At 41.8% G+C, this 14,217-nt stretch overlaps 1 protein-coding gene across 1 annotated transcript; it reads right to left on the bottom strand.

The window, feature by feature from the left end:
- Positions 1-565: 565 nt before the first annotated feature.
- Positions 566-14,217, bottom strand: LRRC74A (leucine rich repeat containing 74A). Its single transcript, XM_027698463.1, is given in 12 exon segments — positions 566-641; positions 1,916-2,012; positions 2,591-2,702; positions 3,853-3,884; positions 3,887-3,995; positions 9,852-9,886; positions 10,192-10,231; positions 10,234-10,275; positions 11,035-11,060; positions 12,394-12,514; positions 13,186-13,290; positions 13,912-14,217. Coding segments are annotated over 12 exon segments (978 nt in total). The 5' UTR covers positions 14,095-14,217.

The following is a 14,217-nucleotide window of genomic DNA, read 5'->3' as shown; positions in this document are numbered from 1 at the left end:
TTTAAAAAAAGATCACTATCTAAGCCATTTAAAAATCTGTTATGTCTTCCATCTTTCTAGCATATTTTTTCCCATGGGGATATCAAATAAAATTTCTATCACCCATAACTTTTTAAGCAATATGAGCTATAGTTTCTCATGAAGTTTGTTTTTTTTCTTCTCTTACAAAGGTCCCTGTGTCAGATGTCCTAAGCTGGTAGGAGATGACTGCAGGGCCCTTGCTTCAGTCTTTGTCTGTGTGCATTACCTCAAAAGGAGAAAATATGTGTGTGTCGTAGTTTCCCATTTCCCATTTTTTGCCTTCATCTTTGCAAGTAAGTTCATCACTGTCAGCATACAGAGCAAGACAGATTTGGTAACCAGATCCAAAGAACCAGTCTTTCTTTAACAGAAAAGGACCAGACTCTAAGGGACCTGCAGTGTAGTGGAACATTAACTTTATTTCTACATGCAATAACCTAGACTCTCCAGTGTTGGGCTTCCCCAAGGCCAGAGCTACTCTGAGCTTTCTTTCAGTGGTTCTCACACAATCTTGCATTGTCTGACCTCCCTCCTTGTTTCATTTTTATGGCTTTTCCTTCTTTTCCTCCTCGATTTCCCCTTCCACAAGCTTCTGTGCTGGTTTCTGATTTTCTATGTGACTGATGGAAAAGAAGGAGATAAACCAGTATTAATCTAGTAAAGTGAACCTTCTCTGTCAGGTATCTTAAAGCTGCTGAGAGGATCTTGAAGAAACAGCCTGAGGTGAGAACAGTAAGGACAGCAAAGGTCACAAATCTTCTGACTCTTTTCTGCAAGGTGAATATTACCACTTCACACATACTACAGTGCTAAAATGCATCAAGAAGCTAGATAAGCTGTATCTGCTTTTCCCCATATATCAACTCAGCCACATTAATGGCACCAGATGAAGTCTTTGCCAGCCATTGAATTTCAACAGTTTCACCTGCTTACTGCTTAACCACAGTTGTGTAAGTTGTGCCTGAAGTACTTGGGAACTCCATGTAACCTCTGATTGAAGATTAACCAGTCTAAGGCACATCTAGCACCTAAGCATGGGTGCTTTTGGTATGGCACTGATATATGCAAAGGAATAAAGACCAAACCCAACAGAATAATTTGCTTGTCTCTGAAAACATTAGGAGGCTAAGAGCAAAACTGACCCATTGCTTCTAGCCTTAAAACTAGACTACAGCATATACTTAAACCCATTAGTATGTGCTGAGGATGGGAATATTTGGGCATGATTAACAGGGCTTTCAGCTGATGAGTCATATGTCAGAATTGACTGAAAATCTAGGGGGAATTTTGGGTCCAATGACAAGCAGTTTAGCCTGCAGCGACTGACAGCCTCTGAGGAGTTTGCTGCTGAATGCTCAGGCTCTCAGAACTTGGACACGATTGCTACAGGCACTAAGAAGAGGCACTTTCAAGAGAATGAAAAGTTCTGTAGTTTGAAGGCAAGTTTCCAGGGAAAACTAGGTCTCCTAAGAAGAGGGATCAGAGAGCAGTAAAAAAAAACAAGAGTCCCTGAGGATGGAGGAAAAGTTCTGAAGGCACAGATATGCTGTTGTTGCAAATCTTACCCTGGCTTCAGGGGGAGGACAGTGTTGAGCTGGTGCTTCTCACACAGGCTAACGAGAATGAATGAAAATGCCATTCAGCTCTGAGATCTCTGCACTCTCACAGCAAGTTTATCAAATAGGAAAATAAGACTAACTTCTAGTTTGATTCAACAGAACTTCTAAGCATACAAGGTGTTTTTTCATCTACCTTTTACTTAGGTAAGTAATGGACTGGCCAAAAACATATGTCCCTTCACATCCCAAGGTGAAAAAGGTTATATTTATTTAGTGTTGACCCAAATTAAAATAAGAAAAACAAACCAGGACAGTAAATGAAGTCACTCACATACCTATAATCCACAACTGCTGTCTGATTCCGTTCTAGATTGTGCACTGGTTCCCCAATTTGGACTCAATCCAGTGGGGATTGGGTTAGGGTTAGGGTTGCTAAGAGGAGAAGTGCTAGAAAAACTGGGTAATTTTAAGCAGAAAAATCCTCCATATCAGACTGGGGCCTGGCCATCTTTTAATAGGTGAGCAGATGGCCTGATGCATGGTGGAAGGGATGCAAAAAATCCAGAGTGGTGATGAGGAGGCAATTTCACTCTTTTTTTTTTTGCGTTTTTTTGTAAAAGAACATCATGGCTGGCTGACTGTTGCTACTGATCCCAAGCACCATGCTGGTTTTGTCAGGAAGAGAACTGTCTTTTCCATTGTACAGGTGAGGGTTTAGATGCTTTTTTCCCCCACTTTCCCATAGCAGTAACACATAAGTATCTATCAATATCCTATGTACCCCGTAAAAACAGCGGATGTCTGTCCATTATCACTGGTGCCATCTGCAGTATTTATTGGGTGTCACAACACTTCTGTTGGTCTCCTTCAAGGCTTAACTTTGTGATGAGTGAATTTTGCCTTTTAGCCTGAACAATGTCATCAGAAAGGCTGGCTGGTGGCTGTGCTGCAGCAGAAGGGTTCTAGAGCAGTACCCTGACAGAAGAGGATTCTGGCCAGCTTTCAAAGGCACACCTGCATCATGGCTTTCCAGAAGGCTGCCACAGGAATCTTCATGTTTCCATTCTCATTAATAATCCTAAAAAAGTCTCAGAGTTGTAGGTTGTGCTCTTTCAAATAGTTCTAATAGAAACAGAGATAAAACATGAGCATAACCATGAAACAGCCACTGATACCTGCTCTCTCCTTATTCTTCCATCTGTCACCCTGCCTTTGCTCAGCCCATCACTGAGAGATATGAGTTCTTTACTCCTTACACAGTCACCATATTGCCAGAACAAAGTCCTTTTGCTCAGGTTAATCCCATTCTTCTCAGTTATACCTTCTTCTCCCGCTACCTTGAAATGAGACTCAGTAGTAAACCTGTTTTTTTCTGATAATTACATATGGTTATTTGGTCTTCATCCAGTAGCCACTGCTTGGTTAGGCTGTCTAATCGAGACGGTTCTCTCCCCCAGGTCTCTAATCACTTTAGTTACTCTTCTCTGAATTCCACCTCTGAATGGGGACACGCTGAATACCATAATGGCTATTAAAAACTGCAAAGTATGGTAGTGCAAGTGTCACTAGCTGTGAAGCACAGCAGCACTGTTTGATGTGAACTAACAGCCCAAGCTTTTGCTTAAGTTCATCCCAACCCTTATCTACAGCAAGACCTCATCCAATTAGTTGAAAATCTGCGCAGCAGTTAAGAAACACAGTAAAGCTGGTAGTGCAAAGGTGTTATTTAGCTCAGCAATGCTCAAGTGCTTGCGTTGGCTTCCAGCAAGGAGGACAGCACCATCTGCTGCTATCCATGGAAACTGCAGACCTTGAAAAGCTACATAATGTCTATTTAGGACAGTATTTGCTTGTAATACCATATTCTATTTTTCTGAAGCACTTTAATTTTGATGCTAAAGCACAATTGTCAGTGAAGTGTTCTATGGAAGTCAGCTGTTGTGGTGGGCTTGTGATGAGGAATAGACATTAATTAATCAATTAACGTGTTTTACACAGCAAGCAGACATCTATTCCCATTCCCTTTTTCACCCCCCAGTGCTCTTAGATCCCAAGGCAATAGCTTCTCCTGAAAAGCAAAGGATTTGCTTAGTCAGTCTGTGTGAACTGAGATATGTGAACATCGTGACTGTCTTTGTAAATTTACTTTTCTGAAGGAAGTTGGCTGAATTTCTGACTTGAAAGGAAGCTTACCTTTCAGCCTCCATCCCTCCAAGTATCGGGGGCATGTGTACTGTGTACAGGCAGTAAGGACCCAAATTCAGTAGCTCACGTGAATAACTTCCATGGGATTTGGATACTGTTGGGGATCTTGATGATACAGCCTTCAACCTCACTGTAGATGACATCTAGTTCAGGACGCACTTGACACACCAAATCCTGCAACTTGATGAAAGTTTCATTCACCAATTCATTCTGGCACACAGGGTCAAGGTAAGTGCACTCAGCATGGCCACCCAGAGAACAACAAAGATTTTCTTGTATTCACAAATACATTAACCATTCTCTCCTACAGATGCTGCCTTCTGCTATCTCTGCTCTTCACTTTCAGGAATCCCATGGAGGTTTGACCCTAAATAAATGTTCTTCTTTCTCTTTTTCCATGTCTGAGAGAGAAAGATCTACTAATTTAATGCAAGGTAGGTGGTCATCACTGAAGATCTCTTATTTTTGGTGATTCAAGTAATTAATGTTCATCCCTGAGACAGTTCTCTCCATTCTGTTAAGATGCAGACTGCAAGGTGAACAGTTAATGGCCTAAATGTGCCATAGAGCTCTGCAAAAATGAAAAACAAATCACCCAAGACCTTAAAGGATTAGTATCTCCAGCAATATAGCTTTATAGCCCAGACAAGAAAGATGATCCTATCTGGGGAGGATCCAGGTGTCTCCAGATGAAAAGAACTTTTCGTAAAGCTCTCTTTCAGTGTGTAACCATAAGAGGAAGCTCCAGTGAGCAGTAGAAGACCTGATATTTGTTTTTTCCTAAGAATTTCAAACAGGGTAGTGACAGCTCAGCATTTCAGAGCTCACATTGTAAGTTTTCTGTTTTAACATTTACTGAATGGGGAGCAGCACAGTGTCCCAATTTAGGGGTTTGGAATATTAAAAAGAAAGCTATCAATGCAAATAGTATTGATGTCACTGTAAATTATTCTTCTAAATTTAAGTTATGACAAATGTGCCTTGATTGATCTTTTAAAGACATGACTGTGGTTTTGTTCATGCCCATGATGACAGGGGAATTGTTCATGTATTATGTTAGTTATATACTTATTTGTTGGAAATTTCAAGTCAGTTCGGGAAATTCATGAAAGCTTCTGTTTCTGTCATTGTGGGAGGTTTCCACAGCATCAAGCACTGTATATTTTTGCTGAAAGTTAATTTACAAAGTTTCCCAATGCATTCTTACATCTTCTTTTTAGAAACTTAAAATCCATTTTTCTTAAGATCCATTTACTGTGTAGAGTAACAGCTCTTGAGTGTTACTACTCAACAACAGTCTTGAACAAGTCTGGGTCCAGCTGGGTTTACTGCCTTTCATTCAGCATCAACGGTTTTATGGATGCAGAGTGCACACTAGGAGAGTGACCTAGTCCTGGGAATGAAACACAGGAAAGCCCAAGCTGGCTCTGCTGGCTGCCAGCTCTCTCCAGGGTTGCCAGCTTGGCTTGAGCCCATGACAAAGCCGGTGGACTGCCAGTGCCACCTCAGAAACAGCGTAGCCAAAGCACCATGTCTGGCCTAACAAACCATGCTGGGATTGGGTGGCACCTGGAGAGAGCCAGCCTGGGTGTTTCTGCATGTTTGACACAGTCAGTCCAGTCCAGAAAAACAACACACAGACAGCTGAAAAGCAACAGTAATTTCTTTTGTACTGTGATGCGGAAGATGAGCATTTGCTGGCTATTTTGATTCACGACTTTTAGAAAATGTTTGATTGTCAGTGTCTGCAAGTTGGAACCCTATAAAGAGTAGATTATGAAAAGAATGTGGGGAACAGTCATGCTTAGAAATGTTGTCAGAAGGAATAAACTTGTTAAAATGTGCCTTTCTATTACTTCGCCATTGCTGGTGCTGTCAAACCCATGGAAAGGTTTCTAGATATGATCCTTATTCCATATACCTCTTATAGACACGATAATTATTCATTCTTTAAAAGTCAAGATAAGCATTTATCCCTGAGAAAAGGGGCAGAAGAGGCTTTTGTTTATATTTTCCCTTAAGTTTCCTGTAAAAGATTAAAACCTTTACTAATTTCTCAAAGGTTTAAGACAATGTAAGGTTGTTGGCTCTGTATATTTACAATTATTCTGAATTGAAATGCAAGACTCCCTACATCACATGTGGAATGAAGTCTGGCAGACAGATTAGATGTTTTCCTACAAGCATTTGATTGGGATACTGAAATATCATTGTAAATTTATGCCATTGACCATTTATCTTGTGAAATGCCAGGTAATTTAGACTTTTTCAAGGGTGAGGTGAAGAGAACAACTCTTTAACCTTAAAAAGCAGAAATTCATAGTGAGATTTCTTGAGTGCTTCCTCTTGAATAAATGCATTTTAATAATTCCTTTTAATTTATCAGATTTTAGCTAAAATTTATTAGTGTTTTCAATTTTTTAATTGTTTAGGTTATTCGTAATAAAACTAGAGGAACCACATCTACTGTAATGCAGTCCTTTACCCCCATACAGCCTGTTTTAGTTTTCCTTTGCAGAATGAGGCCTGACTCCTTGCAGACTTGGAAAATAATTCTCTTTGATCTTAATTTATGCAGGAAAAAAATCTTTACCCTAGAGGAACGCCTGTTCTTCAGATGATCTCTGTTGAAAGCACTTGATAGTCTCAGGAAAGACTATAGGTGAATATTAGTTATTCTGCTTATTTTTAGGTTGTTTCTCTAATATACTAACCACAGGACAAAGAACACATGCAGATGTAACTTAGATACAACCCATTACATGAGTGTCCAAAACTGCCTGTGAACTTTACTTTTACCTTGTTTCAAGCATGAACATATTATTTATGTCCCAAATGTAATTTTTGTGAAAATTCTCTTTCCTTTAATCGTGCTGCTCCCAAAGGCGGGCAGAGGGCCCTGAGGCCCCTGACACCTTCTGTAACTGCTCCCATGAGGAATCAGTGCATAGATGGAAGTGCCAGGACTGGACTGATATGTGCTTGGGTCTCTCCCCCATGTTGGTCTGCAATGCAATTCCTGCCCTCACTCAGGAGCATTTCTTAGAAGCAGCACATGAGGTTACAACAACATGTATTATGCTCCAGCATTGCTACAGAGTAGCATACTAATATTTGTCCTCTTTGATCTCTTCTTCCTTCCTCACCAGCCTTTTAATGTTTGATTTGTTTTGGGGTTTTTTGTTGGTGCTTGCTTTTTTTTTTTTTTTTAAATAGAACTGCTTTGCTTTCAATGCCTTGAAGCATCCATCTTCTTCTATTCCTCACACAGACTGACAGAGTATCAAAGCACTTCACAGTATCTAGTATCTTAGGCTACTCTGGAGGAAGACAGCTCAGGGATGAAGAGAATTCATCCTGCAGTGGGAATTCACTCTTTGTTCTTGTTCTGCTATTACAAAATGGATAGGAATGAAATGTGGTGAATCTGTAAGCACTTTTTCTTCCCATTCTTCAGCAGGGCTGTGGAAAAGCTGTGGTCCCTTTCAAGGGGTTTGTCTGTTGTCTCACTTGTCTCTGCTCCACAAAAGTCTGCAATGCAGTTTCCAAGTGGAGTTACCTTCTCAGTTTCTCTCTGTCTCCTTATGTGAAACTCCACATATCAGGTCCCTTACATCTGTCATGCAGGAAGATGTGATGTGGATCATGTTCAGTCATGTGATGGGGAGAGGCTGAGGCAATGGGCTGCATTTGAATGTGTGCTTTCTAGGAGGGTCCCTCTGGATGAGGGTGTGTGCCTCGGGAGATTTCCCATACCATTGGTTCCTATTGGCAGTGCAGAAGATCAGAGCTCAGGCTGCTTGTCAGCCTCCGGCCTGTGAGGTCTGGCTATCTGGCATTATGGGGTTGGCATTGCCAAGTGCATCTCTTAGCGTGTGAACATCATCTGTCCCCCATCTTGGACTTCATGTGCAGTCCCCATTCCCACTATTATAAAGAAAACTTTCTTTGTTACTGTTGGCCAGCAGAAGACATGTCCTCCTTTAAGTCCTTTGTGCTATCAGCTCCTAAGACAATCTGTATGACTATGGAGAGAGAGAAATGCCTTGGTGTGAGCTAGTGACCTTACCTCAAGCCAGGTTAAGAGCAAGGCAGACAGACATGTTTATTTACATAATCTAAAACAGCAGTGCAAATGACTGATGTAATTGCAGTGATTCACAAAGACAGGGGTGTCCAGAGACAGGCTTACATTAACAGATTTAAAGATTCCTCTCAAGCCATTTGCAGACTCTCAGGATGGTGATATTAGATCTAGCTGAGGATGCAGCTCATAAGAAAGCTGACTTTACTGAGCTGAATTCCCAGAGTCTGATCTTGGATTGAGAAGACATGTTAGCTCTCCACCCTAACCTCGGAAGCCATCTTGGCTAGTTGTTTAGTTTTGCCCTTTCCAGGATTATTGATCCCTTGATTCCTAGAAGGCAGTTTTGGCCATTCTTATTCCAGGACTTGATAATACTCCTCTACTTTAGGTAGTGCTGTGGCATTGCCCTGTTGTGAAAATGACAGTTTATCCTGTACTTGAATAAATTCTTAGCAAATGATTTACATTGTGAAGGAGGAAAATAGAGAGAGGGAGGATTTCTTATATTAATAGACACTGCCTGTTTTTCTCACTGTGAAAAATGGCTGGATTCTCCTTGCCACATCTAAAATATCAAGTCTCACTCTGCTTATGTTTGATTAGCAGAGGAGAGGAATTCAGTTTCATATGGTAGCTGTGCCCACCTGTATGTATATGTGCCAGTGCCAATGCCAATTCACATGCATTGCACACCTCACAGTGTAAGTTCTACTTAGAGCAGGGTGTGTGTGAATTCATTTGTGTCTACTGTGACACTGGGAGGGAGAGGACTTGCTGCCAACGCTTGCTTCTCATTCTCAGAGAGAGTTTCTCATCCAAATTTTCCATGTATGGGAAGTTGGATGGAGACAGATGGTGAATTTAGCTGACTTAAAAATATTCCTCCAAGAAACAAAACAGAAAAGAAACTGATTCTGCAGTAATCTCTGCTGCTCCTGCTTCAAGTGGGCTGGAAGGAGAGAAGAGCTGTAAAACCTTGAATTTTGGAGAGACATTTTTCTAGACTAGGAAGGTCACAAGTTTCAGTACTGATCTCTGTGTTGCCTTCAAGCTTGTTCAAGCAGGGTCACAGTGCCTTGTCCCCACTTTAGTTTTAATTGATCCATATTTCAAAGACATGGACTTTTATTAGAAAGAGATACATATCAATAGAAATACTGAACCAGGAGAAGGAAAGCATTAATTAAACTAAAGGCATTGTGTTACTGCAATGCTCAAGGAACACTGGATGCTCACAGCACATGCTTGTGGCCTTTATGGTAGCAGGTGTGTTGAGCATACTGGGGGAAGAAGAGCCCTCAGATATTCATGCAAGTCCTTTACAATGTAGTAATAGCACCTGAGATTACTGAAATACTGTTTTGTTTGCTTTCCCTTTCAAGGGCTACTAGCACACTCTGGATCTCACTTTGTCTGAACAGACAGATTAGGCATCTTAATTTTATTCCTTCCTAATCTGTTTCTCTTGCTGTTTACTGTGCAATGGCTAAAATCATTAGGGTTTGGGCTACTTAAGAAAAACTGAAATAGCTCCTGAACTTTGTAACCAGAAGCTTACAATGAACAACAATTCTGATTCTATGAGATTTTAGTAGAGTGCAATTTTCTGCTTTATACGCCCTGAGGGACTTGTTTTTCATCTCCTCTCTGACAGACTGCTCTGTTACTGTGTTTTCTCATCCTGCATGTGGGTTCTCATACATTAGTCATTGTTGCTAGAGTCACCTGTGGTCATGAGGGTGAGTCTGTGGACCATCCAGGAAGCTCTGAATCTGGGTGCCCTGGCTTTTGTAGTATGAACCAGGTCATGGGGCATTTTTGCTAGAGAAGGAAATATGTGTTCCATCAAGTCCCCCAGTGCCTGTACTCCTGTGTCCTGGTTTTTGGCCAGGACAGAGTCAATTTTTTCACAGTAGCTGTGAGAAGGCAGACCCTGGAGGCATGTTTCGTGTCCAGGTTGTTATTCTATACTACCTCACCTCACTGCTGGGGCGGAAGTAAGGAAATCTTGCTTCTGAGAAGGTGGATGTGGCTTGCAGTCAGGACTAAGCTTAGGTGTGGAGGTCCATTGTTTGTTATCCTGGAGTCGATCAGTGAGCATTTTCTGCATGTAAATCACCCTTTTTTTGTATAGTTTTGTTATTAATATTGTTGCTGTTACTGTTCGTTATCTCATTGCTGTTTCCAGTAAATTGTTTTTATCTCAACCCATAATCTCTGCCTTTTGTCTCTGGAGCGGGGAGAGGAGCATCTTGTGGTTTGGAGTGCTGTTCCTAAACCACGACATCCTGGTTTTGCAGGAGTAATAAATTAAGTCACCAAGCATCTATCCCAGGAGCTGTCCTCCTTTCTCAGAGGACACTCCTCGTGGCTAAGGTTCAGCCCCTTCACTTGGTCATTGCCCTGCAGAGAGACAAGTGTGCAGAGACAATGTGATCTTCCAGCCAGCTGCAACCAGATGCCATACCAAGGCCCCCAAGTGAAGATGAAAAAGAGGGATATCAGAACACTGAAATCTTCAGTGTATGGGACATCAGCAGCACAGAGATTGTGGCACTGCATGTCCCAAAAGACATATAACATCACAGTGATTATCTTCCTAAACTGGCAAAAGCAATGGAATTTTGTGTTATGTAAACTTCTCTCACACAGCTCATGTGTGGCCTGGTACACGTCCTGTAATTTTTCCTGCCCCTCTTCCTCTCCCACCATTGTACCTTTACCAAGAGCCCTTTCTGATATCAGGGCAAGGCCTTGCTTCAGGGCAGCTGCTGAAGGTGCCAAACGATGCAGAGGCTTTGAGATAGAAACTAACCAGAGAAGTCAATCCTCTTATTTTTACTGAAGAATTGCAAAATTTTATGAAGTTGGGTTATGTTACAGAGTTCTGAACATTTGTTTCTCAGACAGACACATGCAGCTGTCCTGAAAAAATGTTGATGCAGTTCATCCAGCTCTGTGTCCTACCAACATCTCTTATTTCTGAACTAAGCGAGAGGCACTTAGCGGAATTATGCCAGGAAATCATGTGGGCATTGCCAAGTGAAATCATGCCAAGTGAGTAGCAGCTTCAAGATGAGAAGGGTCTGTTACACAGCCAGGGCTGCAGATGACCTTGGATTTCAGGTAATTCACTATTAATGCCTAAGCAAAGTATGGTGCAGTCTCCTCTCCGAAGTTGTTTCCTGGGGTAAAAAAAGTATGTTAACAATGCACTGATCTATCCCTTGGTGCTGTGTTGGGGTCTGCAGAAAGTTGTGCTTTTAGATAGAATCTCCAGTTCATCACAGTCCATATCTGGCTGTAAGAAGTTGTGGTGGGTTGACTTTAGTTGGACACCAGGTGCTCACCAAGACACTTTGTCACTCCCCTCCTAAGCAGGACAGGGGGGAGAAAATAACACAGAAAAAACCTATCTTGTAGGTCAAGATAAAGGCAGTTTATTAAAGTAAAAGAAAAGACCATACACTGAAGCAAAGGAAAAGATTTATTGTCTATTTCCCATCAGCAAGTGATGTCCAGTCACTTCCTGTGAAGTCAGGTTTCAATATGCATAGTGGTTGCTCTGGAAGACAAATGTTGTAATAATAAATGTGCCACCACTTCCTGTCCCCACTCCTCCCTCCCGCGCCTTTCTCTTTCATACCATATGGTTGGAATATCCCTTTGGTCAGGTTGGATCAGCTGTCCTGGCTATGTACCCTTCCAAGATCTTACCCTCTCTCAGCCTAATGGTGAGGGGGGATGTTGGAGAGACAGTACAGAGACAAAACTCTGCTGTGTTTATCAACACCTTTCTAGCTACCAGTACAGATCACTATGAGGACTGCAATGGGGAAAACTAACTCCATCTCAGCCAGACCCAATAGAGAAGTGAGTTGTTATTTTATTTTGCTCCACAGTGTAGAATTACCCTAAGATGTGGGAGGTGCTCCAGTAATTATCTAAGTTTCTCTTGAGGGTCTGTTTTTCAGAGGTGCTGGAAGTTGAGCAGGCTAAATATTTAATCACATCACTAATAATAATAACGGCCCATCTTCGCGAACGAAGATTTGGGGAAAGGTCTTTTACCTTTCCAGCCTGCGCAATGGATTTTTTAGGTGAGACACAGCCTGCGCTGAACTGAGCCCACCCTTTAATCCTAAGGTTCATCTGCCGGGGCCAAGCAAGCTTGGACAATGGCAGTGAGGTCCTCAGGACGTAGGTTTGTTTAGAGTGTCCTTCTCATAGATGGATGGCCACACAGGGCTAACGACCTCCATCAGGCCAGGAGACCGGGATTTGAACCCGTGGTCGCAGCAGTGAAAGTCCTGCACGCTAACCACTAGGCCACCAGGGGTCTCGCCTATCACATCACTATAAGTCTAGATTTACACTGTTACTCTGGGTTCCCATCAGTGACACAGCGGAGAGTTTGACTTTGCTCATAGTCTGAGTAATATTCTCAGGGGGAGAGACTGGAATGAAACACGTTATTTCACTTCTACTTCCATCACTATTTGTGAACATACAGCCCCCTCCAGAGCTGAAGACCATTGAGGTAGGACACGTTATCCAAAAGCAAACTGGCAATGGATTCAGCTCCTGATGTGTCTAGGCAGTTATAAGAGATGTTTTGGAAGGAAAGAAGGGAGGATAAGAACTATGAGTCCAAAGAATGTATCAGCTTTACCGTCTTCTTAATGCCCCAGATATCAAGGGAGTAATTACTGTGTGAGTTATAGATGTGTTTAACCCTGTATCCTTCCTAACAGGAATAAAGCCCTAGAGCCATCAGTTTCACATGGGTTTTGTCTTCAGTGAATCAAGAGGCATTTGGCCAAGAATCTTTTCTTTCAGCGTAATGCAAATCCCATGGCCTATCAAAATGCATTTTGTATACCTCAGTTTCAGATCAAAGGAACATTCCTACCAGTTCATATCTGAAAGTCTTGCATTATTCCCTTAATTTATTTAGAAAAGTTTCCCCATGTCATATTGGAGAAGTAAAGTTCCTGACCAAAATATTTTTTTTCCGTTGTCTAAGCATAAAGTGGAAAGACTTAGTTATGGTAATTATTGTTACATCTGCTAATGAAGATAGCACTTCCAGACTCACCAGACTGCCATTACATACACACTTCTGCTTTTCAGAAGCTTGTACTTTTTAAAAGTAGCATAGCACAAAATATCATGACTTTCAGAATGTGAATGTTTTTGCATGGGAACAGCCGCTATTTGGTTAAAATATTAATGGAATGAATTTGTTTTCTTTCAGATGATTGAACTTGATGAGCAATAATTTTGACTCACAAACTATGTCAGATGGGGTACCAGTTCTTGAAGGGAGGAATTCTCTCATAGCATCTCTGCTATGCATATGGCTCCTACCAAAATGCACTTTTCTTCTAACTCTAAATGGGTGGTGGTTGTGTTGGACTGGGAGGATAAAAAGATAAACAGAGACATGCAAAAACATTACTGCAAAGTTAACAAAGAGGATAGTTTTCTTAGTTCAACAGATGCTGGGCATTTCCTCCAAACCTTAGGAAGCATTGCAGGTCTTGAGCAGGACTGTGATCAGGGGATATGACAGAGCCATGGCTGTGGGAATTGCACATAAAAGAGCTGTTTTCTTGGAGGGTAGGACTTTCTGTTGCTTTGTGCCAGGAGACCCAGGCTCAGGTCCCAGCTTCAATTCAGGCATCTTGGGCCTGTCCATTGCTGAGTGTAGTGCATACCTATGCAGAACCCAGAGTGGGATACTAGTCCCTCTACCCCTATCTGTGGCCCTGTATGGGTTAGGAGAACTGAGGACTTGTGATCCATGGAAGAGCATCAGTTGCTCTTGGGGTTACCCCATGAAAGACCATCAGTTGCCACACAAAACATTTCCTGTGCAGAGGATTAGAAACATTAGGGATGCTCAGAGTTCCAATGGGGAAGATACAGGACTTTTTGTCCCACGCTGTGTACTCAGTGATGACTTCCAGGCCTGAGAGAGGCCTAAAATTCCTACTGTTCTTGAGAACAGTGGCTCCACTGTTACTGGCTACTCACCACCATAACACTAACAGTGACTTTGACACCTTTGAGTCCTAGACCATGGTGGTTCAGATTTATAAAAGGCTTGGCCAAGTTTTGAATAAAGTGTAAGACAGGCACCACCTCCATCAGCCTGTATACATCTACAAAGGCCTTCCCAGGTTCTACAGAGAAATAGTATGTTGATGAGTGGTGCATCAAGTGTTGTCCCTCCTCTTTTAAATAAATTAAGAAACTTAATAAAATTAAGGAACACTATGCAAAAACAGTACAGTTTTATTCTTTAAGGGTTATCATCCCCTAGTTCTCCCCATCCCTTTA

The sequence above is a fragment of the Neopelma chrysocephalum genome, unplaced genomic scaffold (assembly GCF_003984885.1).
Source record: "Neopelma chrysocephalum unplaced genomic scaffold, ASM398488v2 Primary Assembly neopelma1_24, whole genome shotgun sequence".
Lineage (NCBI taxonomy): Eukaryota > Metazoa > Chordata > Aves > Passeriformes > Pipridae > Neopelma > Neopelma chrysocephalum.
The sequence above is the reverse complement of the archived record's forward strand: the minus strand, read 5'-3'. Positions and strand labels throughout refer to the sequence as shown.